The sequence below is a fragment of the Zalophus californianus genome, chromosome 12 (genome assembly GCF_009762305.2).
Source record: "Zalophus californianus isolate mZalCal1 chromosome 12, mZalCal1.pri.v2, whole genome shotgun sequence".
Taxonomy (NCBI): Eukaryota; Metazoa; Chordata; class Mammalia; order Carnivora; family Otariidae; genus Zalophus; species Zalophus californianus.
The window spans coordinates 69,794,865-69,819,950 of record NC_045606.1 but is presented as its reverse complement, the minus strand read 5'-3'; the positions used below and the strand labels follow the sequence as shown (position 1 = coordinate 69,819,950).

General features: G+C 39.1%; 1 protein-coding gene across 3 annotated transcripts; it reads right to left on the bottom strand.

Moving 5' to 3' along the window:
- Positions 1–22,272, bottom strand: IFRD1 (interferon related developmental regulator 1). Of its 3 annotated transcripts, none has more exons than XM_027573841.2 (12): positions 21,944–22,269; positions 17,275–17,379; positions 17,045–17,129; positions 16,235–16,359; positions 14,159–14,316; positions 11,454–11,504; positions 11,193–11,371; positions 11,003–11,111; positions 7,700–7,834; positions 3,472–3,600; positions 2,964–3,059; positions 1–738 (listed from the first exon to the last, which is right to left on the bottom strand). In XM_027573841.2, the coding sequence occupies exons 1-12, from the start codon at positions 22,032–22,034 to the stop codon at positions 649–651; spliced, it is 1,353 nt and encodes a 450-aa protein (XP_027429642.1). In that variant the 5' UTR covers positions 22,035–22,269; the 3' UTR covers positions 1–648. The 3 variants fall into 3 exon arrangements, with proteins under 3 accessions (XP_027429642.1, XP_027429643.1, XP_027429644.1); XM_027573842.1 differs by lacking the exon at positions 21,944–22,269 and adding an exon at positions 21,075–21,098; XM_027573843.2 differs by lacking the exon at positions 2,964–3,059 and having other exon boundaries at positions 21,944–22,272.
- Between the last annotated feature and the right edge of the window lie 2,814 nt (positions 22,273–25,086).

Below are 25,086 nucleotides of genomic sequence, written 5' to 3'. Positions count from 1 at the left end.
TTTTTATGTGAAAAGATCTTTATTTCAAAATACAAGAATATAGCAGATAAAATGTGTTAGTACCCTCAGAGGTCGTTAGCAGCCTTTCTGGCATATGTTAATTCTTCATGAACTCTCAAAAGCTGGACTGAATGACCTTTAAGTGCAGCTGTTAAGGTCTCATCGAATAAATTCTCTATGTTGATCCCAGTGACAAAATTAAATTAGGTTCCATTTAAAAATTAAAATACAGCAGCTTTTCCAGAAGAACTAGCTCCCAAAACTGTATCCAGAACTCACCTAACATCTTAAAGTTAAATACCTTGTATATTTACATCATTATAATCAATATTTTTGGACAACCGCAGTATAATAAATTTAACCTTGAGTAATAGTTTTCCTCATTATGAAATCAAGTGAAATACCGTGTTTTTGCTCTCTTCATAAATAGAAAATGACTAAACATTACACTTTATTTATGTTTAATGATTTACAGAGAATATTCAATAATCAGAACTCACCATTTGCAATACTGTACACATTAAATTATAATATAACCTGTTACAAAAGCTATCTAAGCTGACCCTAGATAAAAACTGTCTCTAATTTAAATACATTAGAAATTACAAAAAAAAAAAATTAGAAAGTGGTCTTCCAACTGCTGAAAATCTAGAAGAATTCTCCAACATCTGCTCTCTTATCTCGACATTTGCTTCGAGCTTTCGTTCGAGCTTTGAAGGCTGCGGAGTTATACAGGTGCTGAAATGAAGCAAAGGAAAACACATGCGGATCACTAAAGCTTAAGATACTCTGATAAAGACAAGGATGAATAAAAATCACAAAGGAAAGAAATGAGCTAACTCAACCTTATCAATATTTTAAATGTTTATAAAACACACACAAAGAACAAGAGGGAAAATTAACACATAATAGATATTCTGTATTAAGAAAAAAATATTAATCAAATATGTAAAATACCAAGAAAATTCCAACAAAGTTTTAAAAAATGCATCACCATTTAATCTGATCAAAGAAAAAACAAATCATGAACTACTAAAGTGAACATACCCAAAATATTAAAAGAGCAAAGAAAAAAGGTTCCAACTTAATGCCAATTAAACTAACAAATGTTTTAAATCATAAAACTCAATGCTGTCAAATATGTAATAGCTACATGCCTTCATTCATTACTAGAAATAATTAAAAATGACAGAATAACTTCAGAAGGTAATTTGGCAGTACATATCAAAAAAGTCATAATCTGGCCCTATATTCCCATGTAAAGATTTCTTCAGAAAAAAAAATTCAAAAGAGAAATAATGTAAAGATACTAATATTAATCCAACAATTATATGACCATAAAAATGATTAACTATAAAGAGTCTATAAAAATATAATTAAGCACTTCAGGGGCGCCTGGGTGGCACAGTCGGTTAAGCTCCGACTTTTGGTTTCGGCTCAGGTCATGATCTCAGGGTTTTGAGATCAAGCCCCACATTGGGCTCTGCGCTCAGCATGGAATCTGCTTGAGATTTTCTGCCTCTGCCCCTCCCCCAAATCGCACACTTACATGCGCTCTCCCAAATAAAATCTTTAAAAAAAAAAAATACATATATGATTAAGCACATCACTCCCACTAGGTATGGCTATAATTTAAAACAAAACAAAAACAAAAAAGCCAGAATAACAAGTGTTGATAAGGATATAGAAATTGAAACTCTCATATACTGCTGGTGGGAATGCAAAATGGTTCAGTCCCTATAGAAAATAGTTTGGCAGTTCCTTAACAAATTAAACATATTAACTACCATATGACCCAGCAACTCCATTCCTAGGTATATACCTAAAAGAATTGAGAAAAGGGCGCCTGAGTGGCTCAGTTGGTTGGGCGACTGCTCATGATCCTGGAGTTCCAGGATCGAGACCCGCATCAGGCTCCCTGCTCAGCAGGGAGTCTGCTTCTCCCTCTGACCCACCCCCCTCCCATGCGCTCTCTCTCATTCTCTCTCTCAAATAAATAAAATCTTAAAAAAAAAAAAAAAAAGAATTGAGAACAGGTGCTCTAACAAAAACTTGTACACAAATGTTCATAGCAGCACAATTCACAATGGCCAAAAAGTGGAAATAAGCTAAATGTCCATCAATTGATGACTGCATAATCATGTGGTGTATCCACACAACGGAGTATTATTCAGCCACAAAAAGGACTGAAGTACTGGTATGTGCTAGAACATGGATGACCTTGGGCAACATAATGCTGAATGAAAAAAGCCACACAATAGGTCACACGTTATTTGAGCCTATTTATATGAAACATCCAGAAAAGGTAAATGCAGAGACGGAAAGCACACAAGTGGTTGCCAGCAAGTGGGGGGGATGGGAAGTGGATGCTTAAAGGTATAAGTTTCCTTTTGAGGTGATGAAAATATTTTGAAACTAGACAGACAGTTGTACAACATTGTGAGTGTACTAAATGCCCTGAATTGTACACTAAAATAGCTTATGTTATGTGAATTTCACCTCAATAAAAACATAAAAATATAATTAAGGATTTTTAAAAAGTTAAGTGACATTATAAGTAACATTATAAACTCTCTAAACCATGTTTCCTTAACTTGCAAAATAAATCTGGTACTTATTAAGTAGGTTTAGTTATCTGATACAAAAGAAGCACTATGTAGTAAATATTTACTCTTTATAAAGGAGTTAACAGAATAAAAGAAAACAAAAAAGGAAAATACTTCCTATGTTAATAGGATTGTGGATAAAATTTATTACAACCCCTCCATACTCTAAATGCAGTGAAGTTTCTACAATCTTAATACAGCTGTTGTATCTGAAACAGCATGAGGCACTAAAGGCCCCCCAGACTCCACTATATACCTATCGCCTGGGAGAATCAAAGCATCAGCTCCGCTTTTCTTCAATGCACTTAGTTCTGATGAAAACAAAAACAAAACCTACCCTTCAAAAACAAAACCTACCCTTTCAAAACGAGAAATCTTCATCGTTTTAAGTGTTGCAGCATCAAGCATCACCGGGGGTCCAAGTTCAAATACATTACGAAGGAATTCATTTGACTTCGGTAAAATAGAAAGGTAATAAGGCTCATTATTAAATATCAGCTCTTTTTTACTACATAAAGTCAAATCTGATTAACAGAAGTTATGTGGAGCTTATAAATAAGAACTTAGGTCACTTATTTTCTGTTTCTCTTTGTAAGACTAAATTGTTTCTAATGCCTTGAATCCAGTAAAGTTACAAGGAAAGCAACAGCACTCTACCGAATTTATAGATGCTCCACCGGATTTATACAATACAAAAAGAAGAGTTTCATACTTACTCAATTCTACTTTAAAAAATAAATGTAAAATAAATTAATAAAATGTAGTTTTGTACTATGCTGAAAGCATTCTGCCCACTCAATGAACTACATTCAAAACTGCTCCCTAATTTAAAAGCAAACACACAGAAAAGAGGTCACTCACTCACCTGCAAATGATACTGCATCCCTGATCCAAGAACTTCCTTAAAGGTGTCATAGGTATGTTTTTTGACCCAGCAATCAATATACATTCGTTCAGGGCCAAATTTAACAGTTTCTGTTGGAAAATCCCGTTCCTAGACAACAGAAGAACCAAAGTTTCAAGAGGAATTAGGATGACTTAAAGAGATCCTACATAAATACAATTTCTAAACAGACACATTTATGTGCTGAGGTAAACTGGTATTTCCATCCCTGAGATGTGAAGAGACTAGAAAGTACTATCCTATAAGGGTATAGAGCTTGTCTAGTTGTCACAGACTTGGCACAAGTGAGTTCGGATAAATATTACTGGCAAAACCACATTTTTGTGACTGTCTTTAAATTTCAATAGCACTCAAGAAACCTGAAGAAAAAAAAACCAGTTATCTGTACTGGTCTACAAATGGGGGGTGAGGTGGGAAGGGAGGAGGAAGAGGTGGAGCTGAGGGGAAGCAGGGTGGAGGGAACACAAATGGGGTTAACAGACCAACCAAAAAGTAGAGGACCAACAACTGGAGGGCTCCAAGGGTCTAAGAGCAGGCTTATTAAGAAAACGAGAGCAGGTGCGACTGGGTTAATAAGCATCTGCCTTCAGCTCAGGTCATGATCCTGGGGTCATGGGATCGAGCCCCACATGGCTCCCTGCTTATTAGCAGGGAGCCTGCTTCTCCCTCTCGCTCTGCCTCTCCCTCCACTCGTGCTCTAATAAATAAAACCTTAAAAAAAAAAATGAGAGGGAATACCTGAGTTTAAGACTTCAGAGATGGAACAATTTTGCCAGAAGACAATTTCTAAAGTATGACCCTGAGAGAGAATCAAGTGAATGGAAATAAATGGAAGTAAACATCACTGGAACAAATACAGGATAGGGTCTTCCAAATGCACAGAGGAGTTACCCAGAATAGGGGCAGAACTTGGGATGGAAAGAACTGGCCACTCCATTGTTTGATGAATCATGACTATGAAAGAGTAACAGGAAGAGAACAGGAAGAGATCACCAGGGACAGGAGAAAGGAGATGGAACCTGATCACTCCAATCGACCTCCCTACTACCTTGCCCCCTTCTTTCTCAGCAGACACAGCATCTAACATGGAAGAAAATAACGTGAACTCTAGACTTATACAAGTGTGTCACTCATTGGCTTGTCATTTTAGCAAGTAATTTAACCCCTTTGGGTATGTTCCCCTGCTCGTCAAGTGGGTCTTTCCATCCCTCTACCACAGTTATTAGAAATGTAAGACAAAGTCTGTCTGTGAAGCACACAGAGCGCCTGGTCTGTTACAACAGCTCAAAAAAACCCACCAGGGTTCTATTATTTCAGACTTCCTTATTTCAGAAAACACTGAGACACCAGGAAAGAACTCCCTCTAAACTGAACTGCTTCCTCACCAACTCCTCTCCTAAATCTTTCCAGTTCAAGGCAAATCATACCATTTACATCACACTCTCAATCTTTCATTTATATTTTCAAATGCTCCCTTCTCCACGGGTTCCTTCTCCCATAAACCGCATCCAGCATCTTAAACAAGACACAATAACACACCCTCCCACAGTCCAGTGGTCAACTCTCTTCCCCTTCCAATTATAGCCACGTTTTAAAAAAGAACAGTTAAGACACACCATCTCCACTTCTTCACTTCCCATTCACTTTTCAATCCACCCCAGTCAAGCGTTTCTGCCATCCCTCTAACTGAAGTGGCACCTATAAAGGTCATCCACCAATGACCTAACCGAAAAATCCAATGGACACTCTTGACTCTCTCTCACCTGCCCATTTGCAGCATTTGGCCCTGGGGAAAGACAGCACAGTACAGTGGGTTCACATTCCAGCTTTGCTACTTACTGCTCTTTAACTATGTCTTTAGTCTCTGTTTTTCCTTAAAAAGATATTCTGTTGCGGGCGCCTGGGTGGCTCAGTCGTTAAGCGGCTGCCTTCGGCTCAGGTCATGATCCCAGGGTCCTGGGATCGAGTCCCACATCAGGCTCCCTGCTCTGCGGGGAGCCTGCTTCTCCCTCTGCTTCTCTCTCTGTCTCTCATGAATAAATAAATAAAATCTTTAAAAAAAAAAGAACACTGAAAGTTTAAAAAAAAAAAAAAGATATTCTGTTGCTTAAGTGTTATAAAGGAACTGAAATAAGAAAACTGTATCTCAAGGCACCTAACATTAAATGCTTGCTGATTTAAGAAATACATGATCCTAAAGAATGATTCCTTAGTGAAAAGAAATGACAGGCAGCAACAACTACATCTAAAATGGAGAATTCTCCTCTGTAGCAGTTTAACAACCTCCATCCATCACGGAAGCAGCTTCCAGTGAAAGCAAAGAAACAGAAACACCTAGCAAGGCTGTGGGGCCAGCCCTTTCTCTGGCAGGTACATTGAAGCAGAGCTGGAGCTCGGGAAAGCCAGTCAAAGGGCAGGGGAGGAACAGAAATCCTGAGATGGAGAGGAGAGGGTGTTTAAGGCCTGGGAGGGAGAACACCACAGGTCAGAACTATGAGGCAAAGAAAGGGCTTTTACTTTTTGTAGTGCCGGGCAAGAGCGATGGGCACACAAGAGACCTGTTAAGGCTGGTGTACACTGAGATTTGGCTTGTGTCTTTCTCAGGAGAATCAATACTGTGTGCTGTGGCTGGCTTACACTGATGGGTTTGTCAACAGGGTCTGCTCAGATCCTTTTGACTCTTAAAATCTATTATCCAGAGAGAATGCATCCAGACAGAAAATGTGATGTTAGGTCTAAACCAGAAAACCCACAACATGCCATTATCTTATCTTTGGAGGCAACGTTATCCAAATAGAGGAGTAATTTATAAAGATTTTACTTATTTATTTGAGAGAGAAAGAGAGCATGAGCAGGGAGAGGGGCAGAGGGAGAAGCAGACTCCCCGCTGAGCAGGGAGCCTGATGCGGGGCCCGATCCCAGGACCCTGGGATCATGACCTGAGCCGAAGGCAGACGCTTAACCATCTGAGCCACCCAGGTGCCCTGGAGCAGTTTGTAGTTATTCAAGAAAATGGCTTAATGTGGAGATACCACCACACTAAAATTTTAAGATCAAAAGGATCAACTGTTAACAAAGATGTCTGCTCAAGTTTGGGGATTTTATTTTGTGTTTTAGATTATAAAAACCAGAGTAAATATAAAATATTACTATAATGCAATTAGAGTTAGCATTAACCAAAATGTTCAGATCCCAGAAGATCTCAATACTTATACCCTAGGTTTTACTTAGATTAAAATGAAGAAAGTAGTTAAGCAGGCTATGTATGAGAATCACTGGAACATTTCAAAACTGGACCTGAATGGGGTCTTAGCATTTTTATTTTTTTTAATTCCCACTCTAAATTTTCTTATACATGTCAGGTTGATGACTCTTCAGTGACAAACTTATTCTTAAATGAACTGCCCTATCAGATAGCAAGAACCTGAGATATTTATTCTTTATATTCAAGAAATACTTCTTACCTGGCCAAAAAAAAAAGACTTAGGTATTCTCCACAGTAAAAGTCCCCATATCCTACAGTTCCTTTTAACCATGCACTCTATTCAAATCCCTGAAAGTTTCTAAATCGATTTATTTGCCAGGTAGATTGAAATAGGTTAGAAGATTGTAGAAGGTACTCAAGCATCAGATGATTTTAAACCCTTATTTAAAGGCTGGATTTTGTTATTTCCGTTTTTAACACCTAGGCTTCCCAGAGAGAATACAGAGGTCTTTGTTTAAAGTACTGAGCGGTAGGCAATAATTTCCACTCAAAAAAAACACTGTACTAAATACCTATGTGCTAAGCACCACTGCTTAAATGATGGCAAGTACAACAAAGTGAAATACACATTCTAACTATGAAATTGTCATATTTTTTAACCTAAAAAAAAGTACCTTTATGCATCAGAATTAAATTTTCCTTTGTTTAAAAAAAAAAAGTCGTCTTTATGTATATTGTTAAAAACCAGGCTTAAAAGGAGTAAACTTTTGATCAAAAGTGAAGTTCAATAAAAAAAAAAACCCAATTGTCCAGTTTAGCCTAAAACAATCTCATTTCAAAATGAGTAGCAGGTGCCTGGCTGGCTCAGTCAGTGGAGCATACAGACTCTTGGTCTTGGGGTCATGAGTTCAAGCACCACGGTGAGTGCATGCAGTCTACTTTAAAAAAACAAAGGAGTAGCCATTATAGCATTAAGAGACCTACCTCCACTGCCCTCAGGATGTCTCTGAACACCGATCGCTGCTTTCTCTTGTCCACTTTGGCACGGTGCTTGTTTCCATCTGTAGCCAAAGCCCTAAGCATCTGCGTCAAAGATTCCATGTCTTCGTAAAAAAAGTCCTGGTCAGGAAAAACAATTTTGTTTAGTTCGTTATTGGGTTCCCCCACCCTCAACCTTTCCTAGTGCTAACAAAGAACACTCCACTCCGGAAAATACCCAGCAGGGGTAAAAACAGCACCACAAATCTCTGAACTCTTTAAAGATCTTGGCGCACAGGCACACATTAATGCATTTACAACATCATGCCGAAGTTTTAATCCAGAAATGCTGACTACAAGATGATATACTACCACTAAATTAACATTCCCCTTCCAAGTATATCCAGATACATTCAACAAATACTTATTGTGCTTCTACCGTTTCAAGACATTCCTGGGGGCGCCTGGGTGGCTCAGTTGGTTAAGCGACTGCCTTCGGCTCAGGTCATGATCCTGGAGTCCCGGGATCGAATCCCATATCGGGCTCCCTGCTCAGCAGGGAGTCTGCTTCTCCCTCTGAACCTCCCCCCTCTCGTGCTTTCTATCTTTCATTCTCTCTAAAGACTTTCCTGGGATTTCAAAGAAGTTCAGTGAAACTGAGATACCACAAATACCAACACAGCTTCTATCCTTTGGCTCTTCAGTCCCCAAGGCACATAACCCCAGAATTCCAAATATTCTTATTCCAAAAGTACAAGCTATCAGTAATGCCTAAAGCACCTAGTTTCTAATATACCGGCCATATTTCAAATAAGCAATAAAGCATTTAAATCAGCTTGAGTAATTAATTACTCAAGCTAAGAAGATATTTTAATCCCTTTTGAAGAGAAGCCACGAAATGTGTTACTATTTGCTATTACCTTGATTTGATCCCCCTCCAACGAAAAATTATCCAGCCCAGTAATGTATTGTATCAACTTTGCAGAGGTTGAGAAATCCCACTGTAATTGACCTCTGCAATCAGTAAAACTCAATCTAGTTTACAGTCTGAATTACTGAGTTCCACATAGTACTAACTCGGAAAAATAAATATTAAATATTGTAGGGAAATGTCTCTCTAACATGTTTGGGCATTAAAAAGAAAGAAAATGTAAAACATAAAAAAACAGTCCATAACCAGCTTCCAAAAGCCAATTTACTGGAGTTCAGGGTAACTCTACAGTAAAACTATACGCCCAGGGACAAATGGGCTCTTGGAGGTACAAATAAACACTTTAACTCCTATCAATAATATCAAGAAAACAGCATAATCACTATTACACAAGGGTGTGTGTTTGTCTGTGTGTCTCTTTTCTGCCGCACTTCCCACGTCAGGTCAGGTGGGGGATAAGAAAGGAAGAACTGGGGAAGGTCTGTCTATACTATATTTCGGTATATTTTCCTGAGTCAGCACATTATGTGGCTCCCAAGATCTGTAATTCTGCCCAGTAAATAGTCTGTCTTACTACAGGTTATGCTAGAGAGCCCCTAAAAGGCTACTACTAAAAGCCAGAAGGAGGAAGTAATCTGCACTTTAATGAACAGTTACAGTAATAACTACCACTTACATTGTATCTATGTTCTCAACAACCCTATGAGGTAGTTACTATTTTATTCTCCATTTTAAAGATACTGATACTGAGGCAGAGAAGTTGCCCAACATCATCCAACTAGTAAGGGTGGAAAAGAGATATGAACCTGGGAGTATGGCATAGAGTACACTCTTACCTGTTTGGTTATAGAGCAGAGAGCTCTCACAAACAATTCCTAATTCTGCATGTCAGCTTATAATCATCTTAGCAAAAGGCTAATATTTCAATGCCATGAATTTGCTACCAAAACCCTAATTTAAATCAGCCTATGTATTCATCAACACACGGTTTAATTAATTTTTTGAACACCCTGTAACTACCCCCACCACAGCCACACACTCGCTCCTTTCAAAAAGCTTACTTAACAAAAATAGCAAATAAAACTCTAGGCTCTGTTTTGTAACCCAGGTCATTTTTGTCCTTAAACAAGGACTTATCCAAACATGTTTAATTTGATCTGAGTTCTCCTAGCTACCTCATATGATTTATTAAACCCAGAGAACGTAAGATATGTGAGCAATAAATGTATATTTACAAATTTTTTAAAAAATTCCACATGTATAATTTAAACTGCATTATTACTTTACTTTTAAGATACACTTCAAAGGAAAAAGAAAAGAAATTACCATTTCTAGCCCACAGAAGATTAAAAAATTGGAACATCTGGCTTCTGTGCCTTGAGGTTAAGGAGCCATTAACTAGCTCAATAAAATTAAATTGATTGCTAAACTTGAGTCCAATTTCTCATGTAAGTAGATTCATTCACTACTGAAAGCATTATGATAACTTCTTTCCATTCATACCCTGCTATCCTTCAAAGAAAAGGGGAGAGGCTGGGGGAAGCCTAAAAAAGACACTTCCCAGGTATTTTTAAACACAGGACTAGAATGGAATTATTCACTGTTAAATAACATATTTAATTCCAGAAAAGGTTTCATTCCAGAAATACAGTCTTTGTTCTTACATTAAAAAGCAGCTAATAAGTAAGCCAAGGTTCACAACAGAGGATACAAACCAGGGTGACCAAATGTCCCAGTTAGCCTGAGAGGAAAGGTTTCCTGGAAGACAGAATTTTCAGTGCTAACCCTGCAAGAGAACCGGGTAAACCAGTAAAGTTGGTCACCTATCACAAACTCAAATACCTTTGAGAGCCAAGTTGAGGTAATAAACATCCATGGACAGACAGTGGGTGGGGAACTGCAAGGCACATAACCCAGTCTAAAGGGCCATGTTTGCTTTCAGCTTTGGCTTAGAGAAGTTAAACAACAGTGACTAAACTCATCTGATCTCAAACCTATGTCGACTCAGTATTTCATCCATTTGTCTGACATTTATTATAAAGCATCCATGCCTGAATCACCTTAATGTGCCCTGTGTCCAAGAAATCCAAGCAGAACCACAAAGACTGTAGTAGACAACTCTCTCCACGAGTAATTATCGTCCCTAAATTTGAGTTCTACAGACAGCAAGAGTTAAGTGTAATAAACTACACTCAAATGTTGCTCTACCAACCCCTACCCGTTTATGCTCTTAAAATTTTTGTATCACCACTGCCAAGAAGCAGGGCAATCAATCACTTTATTCTCCAAAGTTATCATCCAATTCTTAATTATGAAGAGAATGGTAGAATAATGATCCTTGCAACACAATCTTTTTCCTCTATTCATCAGATACTTACACTCTCCATCCCTCTGGCCAATTCAAACATAAGTGCCAAAGATTCACCAGCAGCTATTCTCATGTTGACATCATCAGAAGAAAGGAGGCTTGGAAGTTTATGGAAATGCCTAAAAAACAGTCATTACTGTGTGAACACAATTATGTCAATAAATGCTGTTTTTATAAAACATGAAGCTAAGAGTACATACATCTCAAGCTTTTTCTTCACTTCATTGATAGGGCATATGGTCAATAATAATGTCCATGCAAGAAGACAGCTGATATGAAGCACTGTATTAGGGGTGCTGCATATAACGTTAGTGTCTTTCTCTTTGAGATAGGACTTGGTGAAGATACTTTCCAAACATTCCAGAGTTGAATACAGCTCCTAATGCATAAGAACATGAAATAAGGTAACCACCTTAAATTTGAAATGTGCAAATAAGTGGAGTCAAGGGTTTTCTACTTACAGTAATGTCATCTGTAGCAATAAAACAGCAAACACCAAAGCAAGTTGCACACTAAAAAGAAAAAGGAAAAAATACAGACATTAATGTTTATAAGTTTCTTATTATTTCCATATCTTCCTGCTTTTATAATTCAATGTGAAAATTTTCTCAACTACATGACTACACTGGTCCCAAGCATAGAATAAAAAGAGAGAGGGGTGCCTGGGTGGCTCAATGGGTTAAGTGTCTGCCACGGTCCTGGGATAGAGTGTCTGCTTCTGCCTCTCCATCTGCACAGCCCCCCTCCCCACTCATGCTCTCTCTCTCGCTCTCAAATAAAAACCTTTAAAAAAAAAATACAAAAAGAGAAAGAATATAGGATCAAGAGTTAAGGGAAGTGGGTTTCAGCCCAATCTCTGCTACCAAACTGACAATACAACTTTAGGAAAGTTACTCAACTTCTCCCAGGTCTTCCTTCTTTAATCCAACAGATCCTTTTTAAACTTCCAACTCCAACTCAAAGACAAAGATGAAGTCTGCACATTGGAGATAAAGAAGCCTACTCTATTAAAAACCTTTAAAACACATTGTTTGTTTTAGGCTTTTAAGCATTTAAAACCATTTATATTCATCTCTTTTCACGAAGACTCTACTATGAAAACTTCTAAAAGAAATCAGTTGCCAAGAAATAAGCACACCAAGAGCAGAAATTTCAAATTTAAGTAATTGTCCTCAAACTTGCCACCTAAAGAAGGGTCTCATTAATTCGGATTTCACATTTTTCCACATACGCTGAAAACCGGTCAGGAATCCTATAACTGCCTTTTGTTAGGGGAAAAAAGAGGCTAAACAAGTGATGACCATACAGGACTACCACGGTATAAGTTACCTAATAAAATAGAGCTCAGAATACAAAATTTATATACAATCTCCTTGCAACATAAACGGGAGCCATTAGTTTTCAGAACACTGCTCTAAACAAATAAATCCTATGAAAACAATTTCTAATTTTTGAGATTTTTTTATTCTCCATTTCCCTTTTCTCCATGTTTTCACTAAAATCCTCTCATTTTGTTCCAAGTGCCACTAAAGCGTGAAGTCTTTAAGTCACCATTCACATGCCCAACTTCCCGGTATCCTGAGGATATTTGTGGCATTCATCTGTTCAGTGTCACTATTTATTTTCATTATTTCGTCCTGGTAAAAACTGGACACTGCTAAAATTAATAAGTAGTCTAGGCATGATTCTCGATAAAGGAAACTTCCGATCTATAATCCCTCGTCCTAAACAAGAAGCAGAGGCAAAGCCACATCTCTCCTTTTGAGGCTTCTAAGACAAAAAAGGTAGCTTCACAATTAGAACTGCCTACATTCCTTCTGCTAATATGAGACTGTCAAGTACTTTTTTTTAATTCACAGCGAGCATCAAACGTATTAAAAAAAAAGACAACACACACACACACGCAACGAAAATTAAGGGCTCACTACAAGTATCCACCCAACAGTGTTTTCTGTCAAACATTTCAAAAATACCTCTATAGTCCTGCATGATTTAAAAGTTGCATGAAAACCCCCAAAAAGGGGATAAAAATGTAAACAGCAAAAGCTTAATTAGCTATTTGGGGATTACGAACTGCTGGAGGGCAAGAGATTCCTATGAAGTCACCAAAATTCTATTTCTTTGCCTCTGGGGAAACAGCTTAACTATTCCCAGCCACCATATAGTTGGTAAACCAAGGAACCGGTCACTAAAGTGATGTGTTCTGGCCTAAGCATCTGTCTTCTTTCTTTCCCCATCTAGCCACTACAGCTGCCATACGGAGGACCTAAAGGTAGGACAGAGCTGCAGGATGGACACCCAAAGACTCTGCCAACTTACACAGTGATATGAGCACGAAATAAACTTTTATTAAGCCGCTAAGATTTCAGGGTTTATCTGATACAAAGATCAATGTCATCTACTTTAAGTAATACTAAAGAGAAAGCTAATGTGAAAAGTCAGTATTAAAAATATTAAAAAGTTTCAAACTTGAACTGGTTTCTTGTTAAGAAAACAGCCTAAGATTTAAATCTACTAAGATTAAATTCTTAAGATCCAATAAGATTCTTAAGATCCATTAAGATTCAAATCCATTTTCCAAACCCAGAAAGATGTTTGTGATAATCACTTAAGCACACCAAAAAAAACGAAAAACCCCACAATCTAAAGTCAACTGTCATGAGTGATAAATATCAAACAATTAGAGAAAGGTTTTTCAAAACTCATGACATGACCAGATGAGTATCTCACAAGTTACAGATTCCCACATCTACTCAAATCCACCCATGGAAATAAAGCATTCAGTTTTTTCATAAGGACTTAAAGGCCACAGCAGCCAGTCTTTTAAAAATACCTATTACGTTTCTTAGAATAAAAAATAACCACCCAATAAACACTGTCTAGATCACTTAAGTTCCAACCAAAATTATTCTTCAATCAGCCTAAATAACTCAAGATAGTATAAAGATGAAGAGATTTGCTCCAGCTGGGATGTTCTATGGTATCTCAGAAAATTTAAGAAAACAATTGTCCTATTAAGTCTGCTCACCCAAACTAAAAGACAAATGCAAATAAAACGTTAGTTAAAAATCTACTATTTTAAAAATGTAACCTTCCTAGATCATTCATCAGAGTATCTGGATATCATGCTTAGACAGATTTATAAATTAAAAAATCATATACTTACAGTTTGCCTAGCCTGGATACTAGCTGTTCCATCACAAATTATTTTCTTTAGGATTGGTCCAAGAGTTTTTAAAACCTCTTCACTTTCAATTCCAGGGCCCAACTGAATACAAAGAACCGATGCTAATGATGCAGCCGCACGCTGCTCATCACTCTTACCTATGAAAAAAGCAAAGGTAAAACCATGAAAAATTATTTTGAGAGGACTAATTTATTAAGACAGCAATTTCCCAAATTTGTACAATTCCAAAATATTATCTACCATTTACAAAACCCCATAATACGTCCTAAGCTTTGACATTAGCTGCAAACCTAGTGAGCTCAAACTCTGGAAACCGATCTGACTCAAATCCTAGATTCACCACTTATCAGCCAAACGACTTACAACTCCTATTCTCAAAACATATTTCCTCAGCAGTGAAATGGAGATTAACATCTGTCTTAAGGGAACACTGTAACAATTCAGCAAAATAACGTGTTTCAAGCTGACCTGACCTTCCAGATCTTTCATATACTCATAGAACAGTGCTCAGGTAGCCTTTGAATTAGTCTCTCAAGCATTTCAGATGTGTGCAGCCCATGAGGTAAACTAAACCTTCAGGTTTCCCCTCCAATTTTTTTTTACAATAAATAAAGGATTAAAAATAAAGGATACTTGGGGCGCCTCAATGGCTCTGCTGGTTAAGCATCTGACCCCCTGATTTCGGCTCAGTCATGATCTCGGGGTCATGAGATCCAGCCCTGCATCTAGCTCTGCGCTCAGAGTGGAGTCGGCTTGCCCCTCCCCACCCCGCTTACACATGCATGCTCTCTTTCAAATAAAATCTTTAAAAATAAATAAATAAAGGATTCTTTAAAACCATACAAAAACTGCAGACACCAAATTATTACCCGACAAATTAAGAATCTATAAAATAAGCAGATTGGAGTGGAATTTTTAAAGGTCATCTAATCCAACTACCATTACAGGAAAGTTTCAAAAAAGTTGGCTGTGCTATCAACTATACCAAGAAGTTATATAACCTTAGACCAATCTCACGTTTCCTAGGCCTTTATTCTGTACAATGAGAGAGATGGAATGGATGAAAGGTTTCCAAATACCCATTCTATGACAAAGCTTTCACCTGAGGTAAAATGAGAAAAACAAGGACATAAAGGTAACAAGCTCATTCAATTTAAAAGAGGATGTGTAATTCCCACATTTCTGGTGCTAGAAATATCTTGTTAATAAAGACCTAATGATAGAAGATCATTATTCTCACAATGTTCTTACTTGGCAAAATAATTAAGCTGGCAGGCCCAGATCTTTTTAACTTTGGTGGTTCCTAAAACTGAAGTCTGGTGATACTAGACTTAATCTTCAAGGTCTCTCTTCATTCTTAAAAGTTCTATGATTATAATACGACTTCCAGAATCTCTATTACAAAGTTCTAGAATTCAAATATTTCAAGGGATATCCTGAAAATGATGTCATCCACAGGTATGACAGGTTTTAAGTAATTGCAAGGGAAAATGAGCTATGTGATTATAATACTTTTTTAAATTTCAGGAAAATGAAGTAGGGTGGCTTTTTTTTTTTTTTAGATTTTATTTATTTATTTGAGAGAGAGAGAATATGAGAGACAGAGAGCACGAGAGGGAAGAGCAGACTCCCTGCCGAGCAGGGAGCCCGATGTGGGACTCGATCCCGGGACTCCGGGATCATGACCTGAGCCGAAGGCAGTCGCTTAACCAACTGAGCCACCCAGGCGCCCAGGGTGGCTTTTTTAATAATAACTTTTGTTAAAATCTGACACAAGCTTTCAAGACTTTCTTATACATGAGAACGGCAAACACCTCTTCCAATATAAACAAGGATGACAATCCACCACAATCCTAGTTTCAAGCTGTTTATTACATAAACAAAAACAAAGCTTCTAACAAGTCTCATTTTGAATTTGAATAAGCATGGTGTATTCTTGACAAATGTAAAGTTAAAGAGTGAGCCAGTCTTCCATTTCCGTTAATAAATATTACTGCAAAGAAGGTGGCAAATTCCTTTTTAGTTCTACGCCTGACTCAAAAATAAGGACATTACCTTTTTTCAGGCAGCGTTCAATGCTGTCAGTCAAAGTCATTCTTCTTTCCAGAATAAATTCATAAAGCATTTTTGAAGCCAGTGCATTTTTAATACTTTCAAGAGCTGCCTGTCTTGTCTTCGCACTATTTAAAAAAAAAAAAAAATCGGAAGATCAATTTGGAGGGTACCATAGGTCAATGACTTATAAAAACTACACTACTTCCCTCTCAATTTCTCTTTATAGATTTGTAGATTCTTTCTTTCTATATAATTGTCATCAAGCTCTAACTATTTTTCAGTAATTTGTTTCCACAATTCACCTTATTACACAAAAGACATGTTCTCCTGTATTACATATTTAAGCAAACTCACATTTTTTTGACCCTACAAAAGTCTAGACTTCATGTTTGCATCTTCGGGGCTTTTTACTTCTGTTTGTTGTAAGTCAGGTCTAAAAACTACTGTGAAATAAAAAAATTTACCTTTGCTATTTTTCACATCTGCAATAAAAAGTGGACAAGAGGCTTAAAGCAAAGTTTAGCTGTTCTTTCCAGCTGAAGATTAACTTTTAATCCAACAAATCCATTTCAATTGTAATCAAATACAGTTATATGCTATTATGCTAGAATAATGACTAATCTGAGTCCATTTAAATTCTAGTGGCATGTTCCTATGATAAAAGTCCAAAGGAACAAGAAACATTAAAAGGTCCAAAGTAAACAAATCAGGCTTTAGAAAAACATACTGTTAAATCAGAGAACTGTATGTAATACACCTAAGTGGCTGATCAGAATCACACAGAAGAACAAAGTTTCCAGTATCTCCTACCTCTTATCCAGGGTCAAATCAATGAATCCCTTCAATTTGTACTCTAAGTCTTCTTGAGTTCCTTCCTCATCAAGGACTTCTGGTCCTAAGGAATAATATAAACTAACCATTGTAATTTAAGTAGAAAAAAAGCAGATAGGAAACAGTGATAGCGTGCTTTAGCTATAAGAATTCTTCTATCTAAAACACCCTTTTATCTAAAGTTGCAAATTTAAATTTAAAACTCATACCATCTTCAGCAAAACTGGAAGGATCGCTGTAACCACTGCAATGGCTCATTGTTTCAATTGATGCATCCTCATCACTAAAAGGTTGAACATTTCGATGCTGGCCACCTATTAGGTAAAAGAGGATGGAAGTAGATGACTATGTTGCCACATGCTCAAAAATTTCACTTGGGAATTTTTAAATTTATTTAGGAGAAATGCAGTAATAAAAACCCAACCTTATTTAAAAGGGATGATTACGCTACAAAAGAACATACTAAAATATTCTAAAATAAGTCAATTCATCTGTTTTTCACACCACCAACTGTTTACAATATACATCAACTTCAGAAATATATCAAAAACTGGTATTACGGTTGAAAAAAGTACTTCCAAAACATGACTTCCAATCATGAAGACAATGAAAATATATCCAGAAAGAGTATGAAATAATAGGCCATAAGAATGAGAAAAGCATATTTTTCAAGGAGAATGACTGAGCTTAGTAAACATAAACATGGTAAATGGGTTAATTTTTAAGTTACACACCGTATGTGAAGAATTGAGACATTAAGAGATAGTAGTTTTAAAGATAACTTGAATTACTGGGGGGGAAAGGGGGGACCTGGCTAGCTCAGTCAATTAGGTATACAATTCTTGATTTCGGCTCAGGTCATGATCTCAGGGTCATGGGATCAAGCCCCATGTTGGGCTCTGGGCTCTAAGTTCTGGGCTCAGTGCAATCTGCTTGAGATTCTCTCTCCTTCTGCCCCTCCCCCTGCACATGCACACATGCATGTGCACACTCTCAAATAAATAAAATCTTTACTAAAAAGGGGGGTAAAACAGAAATTGTGGCTTTTGATATAGTATAAAAGTCTGTTAGATGATTCACCTTTAAAAGAAAGGTTAACACATCCAACAGTTTAAAAACATCAGGGCTGTTACTAAATAAAAATCTTTTTATTTTTTAAGATTTTATTTTTTTAGTAATCTCCACACTCAACTTGGAGCTTGAACTCACAACCCCAAGATCAAGAATCACATGCTCCAGGGCGCCTGGGTGGCTCAGTTGGTTAAGCGACTGCCTTCGGCTCAGGTCATGATCCTGGAGTCCCGGGATCGAGTCCCATATCGGGCTCCCTGCTCAGCAGGGAGTCTGCTTCTCCCTCTGACCCTCTTCCCTCTCGTGTTCTCTATCTCTCATTCTCTCTCTCAAATAAATAAATAAAAAATCTTTAAAAAAAAAAAGAATCACATGCTCCACCAACTGAGACTCTCAAGCGCCCCAAAATAAATCTTTTTTAAAACTAGAATCTTTCCTCAAGTTAACTTAAAATATAAATCCACAGTTATGTTTTGCTTTTCAGGGATTTAATAATAAAAGTACACTAGTCATGAATTACACTGAGCAATGAGTTAAAGTCATTCCCAAAATCTGCCCCAAAAGTGACTTTGAGCCACCTGATTCACCTTTGAGCCCAAGTTCCCTTATCAGTAAAATCAAAGATTGCACCAAACATCACCAGGTGCCTATGTTCAAGAAATTCATGGCACTTATTACCTTAAGAGTTTGTTTGTTAATTTTCTATGTTGAAGCTTGCTAAGTTTAGTTTTTTGGGGATTTTTTTTATAGTTTTTTTTTAATCAAAATAGAATTTGGCTGATTTTTAAATCAACACAAAGTGGCAAGCAGCCTTCAAATTTGCTTGCTATCCCAAAGGAATAACTTCACCAATCAAGGTAGGAAAAGCATAAAGAATAAGCTATGAAGCCAGGATACCATAACATATTAATCAGAGTGCTTAGGGCAGGAATAAACAAATAAACCAAGATCTATGACATCATATTCTATTTCTGGATCTATCTTCATTGTCTTCATGATTTGAAGTCATGGGAATAGTTGAGAGTCATCTGATTTCTATTAATACATGTTCACAAGCAATTCATATTTTTTACTTTTCATATTCAGTCTACTTCTAAACTGCCAAGAAGAATATTCCTATACAGCTCTTACTCAGCTTTCTCTAAGTTTCAATCAGTTTCCAAGACTACAGGAAAGAGAAGTTAAACAAACAAAAACAACAAATCAAGAAAAAGAATCCTGTATGAATATCTGATATCTAGATCAAATTCATCCACCATGCAATCCCAAGTAATATTAGTTAGGTGACACTCTAGACACATCAAGTCCTTATATTTTAGGGAGTTTAGGTTCTGTTCTTCTATTAAAAAAAAAAAAAAAGCTCTCCTTAACTGCAATGAAAAGTATGAATACTTGCCAATTTTATCAGCTTTCTAGAACCTCCCGCTAACTTAAAAGAGAAAGAATTTAAATGGAAAATCAATTAAAGTGATAGGGAAGTTGGTTATCCCTTGATTGTACATGTTAAGATCTCATTTGAATCCCATCTCTTCTAGATGTCATTTAAAAATACCAATAAAGTAAGTGGCTTGTAAGTACAAATTTGTGACAACTTTCTGTCTCTTCTACTCACTTATTATTTATTCATTTAAAAAGAAATACATTCACACAGAACCAAATTAAGGTCTTAAAAAAGTAAATCCCACTGCATACCCCACTTACCAGATGTAAGCACAGATAACAAATACTAGTGTAAACTTCCAAAGATATCCAAAGCCTGTACAGTTTTATAAACTCATCGAAGAATTCTTTTCCATTTGTTTAAATAAGCTAAAATTCACTGTTTAAATTTACCTTTTCTACTGGGGGGGGGGGGGAAGCAACAGCAACAAGGCTGAGGAGAGATGAGGAAAGAGCCTGGAGGTAAAATTTGAAAGGCAATCCCCCAATACCACCTGAGGTTATTCGGTCAGCACCAGGAAGAAAGGAAATTTGAGAACCTCTGAGGGAATAAAGATTTGTGATTCGAGGAAGCCATTAGTAACATCGTTACAACTTTTAAAATGACTTTGGCTTGAGGCTTCACCATCATGTGTTCCACCAACAAAAGGTAAAACTTAAGAGAATAAAATGAATAAGGACCTCCCAGACAATTCAAATTTACTTCAGAGAAGGAAAAGCTGAAATACAGAGAATAGAGGTATCCCCTATTCACACAGAGCAATCAGATGCTACAACAAACTAATTTTGTATTTTACATCTTGATCAAGAATGAATTTCATGGGCGCCTGGGTGGCTCAGTTGGTTAAGCGACTGCCTTCGGCTCAGGTCATGATCCTGGAGTCCCAGAATCGAGTCCCGCATCGGGCTCCCTGCTCGGCGGGGAGTCTGCTTCTCCCTCTGACCCTCTTCCCTCTCATGCTCTCTATCTCTCATTCTCTCTCTCAAATAAATAAAATCTTAAAAAAAAAAAGAATGAATTTCATGAATATCCTGGGCATACAATCAAAACAGATATAAAGAAAAGGAAAAAAAAACTGCAACTATCATAATTCATTCCTATTGTCAATTATTAAATGTTTAATACAGGAACACAGGTTTTTACGCCGCTATAAATCCTACAGGAGAGCGTTTTAAACGCCACCTTCCAATTATCTTCAATAAGAAAACCGGACTATTCACTAATGAACAAAGGCGTTATCATTCCGAGGATCGGATTAGCAATTGTGTTGACAAATACATAATGGCCAGTAGTTCCGATGGGATAAAGTCTGAGAATTCCAATGTTTAACTTCAAAATCTCGACCAAAAAATTACTAAAAGAGATGATTTCACCCAGTTTAACTTAATACTCGATTTAAGTTTAGTGGTGTCTCATAGGACTTTCCGCTTTGAAGTCCTTTTTTCTTAACCCTATATAGTTAGTAATAGAGAATCATGAGTTCATCGAAGCACCTACCCATCCAGGAAAAGCTTCAACTTTGCAGTGAGAACACACACACAAAAATCTCAACTCTTGGCCAGTTGCAACCGGAGTTCCCCACCACCTCGCCCATCCCTGTCTCAGGGCACAAAACCTATAGAATGTAGCACAAAGGAGAACGCGGTTTCTGCCCCGGGGAGAAGGAGGTCTTCCTGGACCGTCCGGCCGCAGAGGAAGCGGGGGCGCGGGATTTCTGCAGGTACCAGTTAGTAGCAGGAATAGAGCCTAGGCCGGGACAGTGGCCCCGAGCCTCCTACGCCTCCGCCCAGCCAGGTGGACACGCGGGATGCCCAAAAAGGCAACCGAACGGGATGCCACACGGACGCCTCTGCGTCACGCCGGCCCCACAGCGCAAGGGCCAGGCCTCGTGACGCAAGAGCCTGGCCAAACCCGCCGGACCTCTGGCATTCCCGAGAACTCCATGTTGGAGTCGGTGGGTCAAAGGCGACCACTGACAGCAAAACGCAAATCCTATCTCGGCCCCACCCTCCGTCAGGGTGAGGGCTCTGAAGAGCAAGCACCAGCTTCCGAGAACAGTGCCTCTCCCGCCCAGCAATCCGTCACCCCGGACCCCGATCCACTCTCGGGCCCTAGAACCTATTCGCGCCCCCCTCCTCCGCGCCCCCAAGGCCGGTGCCTAAGAGTTCGGTTCGCAAGCCAGATCCAAATCGCGCGAGGGACTGCACCCAGGGCACGCTGGGAATTGTAGTTTGCCAGCCAAGCAAAGCGCCCGGCCAATACATATGTCCTGAGGAATGGAACTACAAATCCCACGGTGCCCGAAGTTAAGAGACTCGCTAGCCCGGCCGGCAACTGGGATGCCGGCGGCGGGGATACCCCCTTACCTGTTGTCGCCGCCGTCGCTGCAGCTGCCCCTGAGCCGCTGCCACCACTGCCACCGCGGTGGGGAGTGTTCCGCTTCTTATTCTTCGGCATCGTGGGACGCCCGGTGCCGCCTAAACTCGGAACTTAGCGAGGATCAGCCGATGGAGCTGCACTTTTTACTCGTGCGTCTGTGCGGCGGGCGGCTAAGAGGCGAGTCTTCAGCTAACAACAGAGGCGAGAAGCGGCGGGGGTACGAGTGGGCGGTGGCAGCAGCAGAAATCCCCGTGAAGAGCTGTGATCGGAAACGATACATGTTTCTCTCTAGCGCGGGAGCTAAGGCGGGGCGGGCTGGGCCACGACGCCTTAAGTAGCAAGACCGCCGCCTGTCGTCACCACCTGTGGGCGGGACTCGAACTCTCACCAGCCAATCCCAATAGCTCTCCACACCAGAGTCCTACCTCCGGCGGCCGATGGTGCTGACTACCAATCCCATGTCGCAAATCTTCCAGCAGCGCCCAAGGAGCAACGCTTCACTGCCGCACTGAATTCTGGGAAATGTAGTAAGGCTTGGTGGGAAAGTTCACCTCCTAGGTCCTCCGGGCTTTTCTGAGCATTTGCTTCCCTTCTAGTGACCCCTCCCCTGCTTCTCAGCGACCCCGCCTCGGAATAGACCGAGTCGTTCCCGGGCGATGAGCATTGGAGCGAGTATGCCTGATGACGAAGGCCAGCTTCGAACTGGGAGCTACGCAATCAGCTTAGCTCATCTTTGTCTCGCGGCTTGAGTTCTTCTGTTTAATCTTTCCCCTGCTTCCGTGCAGCCTCCGCCCAGGCACAGCCATACCCCTGCTCGGGAACACCTCCAAGGTTTCAGTTGTTGAATTAGTTTAGCGATCACCAATATCTATAACTGAGGGGCTGTGTGCTCCCCTACCTCCAAAAAAAAGGTGTGCTTTAATCTACTTAGTCGTGTAGTTCGTGTATTTCTCCTATTATAGACTAGAAAGATCTGGCGATTCAGTGTCACAGGAGTCACATTTCTACACAAGAATGAGTCCTTTGACAATTCTACCTGCCAATTAGGAGGTCATTCTGGGATAAGAGTTGGTTTCTGAGAATTTAACAGCTGGTAAAACAAACATAAACTATAAATATCAATATCACAGAGTTTTTTATTTTCCAAAGCGCTCTTAGATGTGTCTTCCTTGTTATATTTGTTATGTATTTGGGATCTGTCATTAGGTTCATGTATTATGCTTATGACAGCCCAAACTCACTGACTCACCTCAGTGTAGGTGACTCATCCCCCGTTCCACCTCTCTCCTGGGCTCCTTCTCTTATTTTCAGCTGCCTGTAGAACATTTCCACCTGAATGTGCCACCAGCGCCTCAATCCAATATCGCTAAAACAAGAACTGTTTCCCTCTTCCTGTGCCCTTTGTGTGTTCACAGTACTACTATCCTCCTGTATGTCCAAATTCAAAAACTCAACTTCATACATGGTTCCCCGCTCTCTTTAGTGTCCCCCAAAATAATCAGTTTTACAATAAAACTCCAAAGTTCATATCCTATTCTCCAGTCACACATGGCCTCAGTTCAAAGCTGGGCACCTAAAGGGATCTTCCAGTCGTTTCACCAAGGTTTCATACATGATAATGCTGCCAGGTTTATTTATGATCCCCTAGTTTACTAATTCACTAATTTAATAGTTGCTCAAAAACATTCCTTTGTTCCATTACCAATATGTTCAATACCAACCCTCTTAGCTTGGCCTGGACTCCCTTTCCAGCTCCATCTCTCACTGCTTCCCCATACACATACCATTCTTCAGCCATGTGAAGCCTTAGGGAAACCTTAACCAGATTGTTTCTTCCTCCTCACAACTCTTAGCACTCTTTGTAATGCTCTGTTGCCACTTATTATATCCCTACAGGTCACATAGCCTGTTCAAAGATACTCTCCAAGGGGCCACATTTTAGGGTGGCTTTTCCTTCGTTTAATCCTGAAACAGCAAGTAAGCCACACAGCGCATGTAAACCAGGTAAGGATGCAGGTTGGGGGACACAGCTCCCATGATTTCCTTCCATCATCCCTCCACATGACTACATATCTGAAGTGTAGCGACCTTGGCCCACATTGAGTGAGATGACCCCAGGTTGGAGGAGCACAGAAATCCATACCTTTTATAACACCAGGCTCTCCATCATCCAGAAATAACTAATACTACACATAAGGCAATAATTTTGCTACAGTGTGAGCACATTGCCATCCATACAAGCTGTATGTCCAGGTTCCAGGCTTTGAATGTGTGCTTTGCCTGCATTTGGGGGCATGTTCCTTTTATCTACATCCATGTTCATGTCCACTTAGAGGCTTTTCTGGGGCAGGCCCAGCCATGGCCTACCACATGATATGCATACGTGTTTTACATTTATTTACAAACACATCTGTCATCTAATAAAATTGTTGGCTCCCCAAGAACAAGAACCTTGGTTTCATTATCTCTATTCCTCATGGCACGTAAAAAAGTATTATCTTTGTAATTATAGATAGTCAGTATATGTTAAATGAATGGTTAAGAAATAATTGTTGGGCGCCTGGGTGGCTCAGTTGGTTAAGCGACTGCCTTCGGCTCAGGTCATGATCCTGGAGTCCCAGGATCAAGTCCCACATCGGGCTTCCTGCTCAGCAGGGAGTCTGCTTCTCCCTCTGACCCTCTCCCCTCTCATGCTCTCTCTCTATCTCATTCTTTCTCGCAAATAAATAAATAAAATCTTTAAAAAAAAAAAGAAAAAGAAATAATTGTTGACTATATTTCTCTAGTTCAAAAACAGGGAGAAACATGACATACATGGAAGATACCTCAAATTATGAACTCTGAGAGGTACTTTTGATAGAATCATCTTAATATATTTTTATGTCTGTAGTTACCTCAGATCAGTACAAGTGCCAGAAAGATTTAGTCATAGACCTCATAAGACAGTTGTCCTTAATTCAACATGTTGGCTTTACAACATATTTAAAGAAATTACAAGACTCCCAACAACATTGAGTCACCAAATGACTACAAACAGCAGGAGGAAAGGGGAACAGGACACAGGGCTTTCTCCTAGTCAGGATTTGCCTTTTTATTCAAGGAAAGAATACCTTCTCTAGGGACTTCTGCC

What these genes read in the sequence shown, in the direction of transcription:
- IFRD1 (XM_027573841.2), bottom strand. Translation starts at nt 22,034, where the DNA reads ATGCCGAAGAATAAGAAGCGGAACACTCCCCACCGCGGTGGCAGTGGT. An exon ending in GTATCCAGGCTAGGCAAACT is followed by an intron (nt 11,505 to 14,158) that starts GTAAGTATATGA and finishes TTTTCTTTTTAG; the next exon opens with TGTGCAACTTGCTTTGGTGT. An exon ending in GTGAAGAAAAAGCTTGAGAT is followed by an intron (nt 11,112 to 11,192) that starts GTATGTACTCTT and finishes ACTGTTTTTTAG; the next exon opens with GCATTTCCATAAACTTCCAA.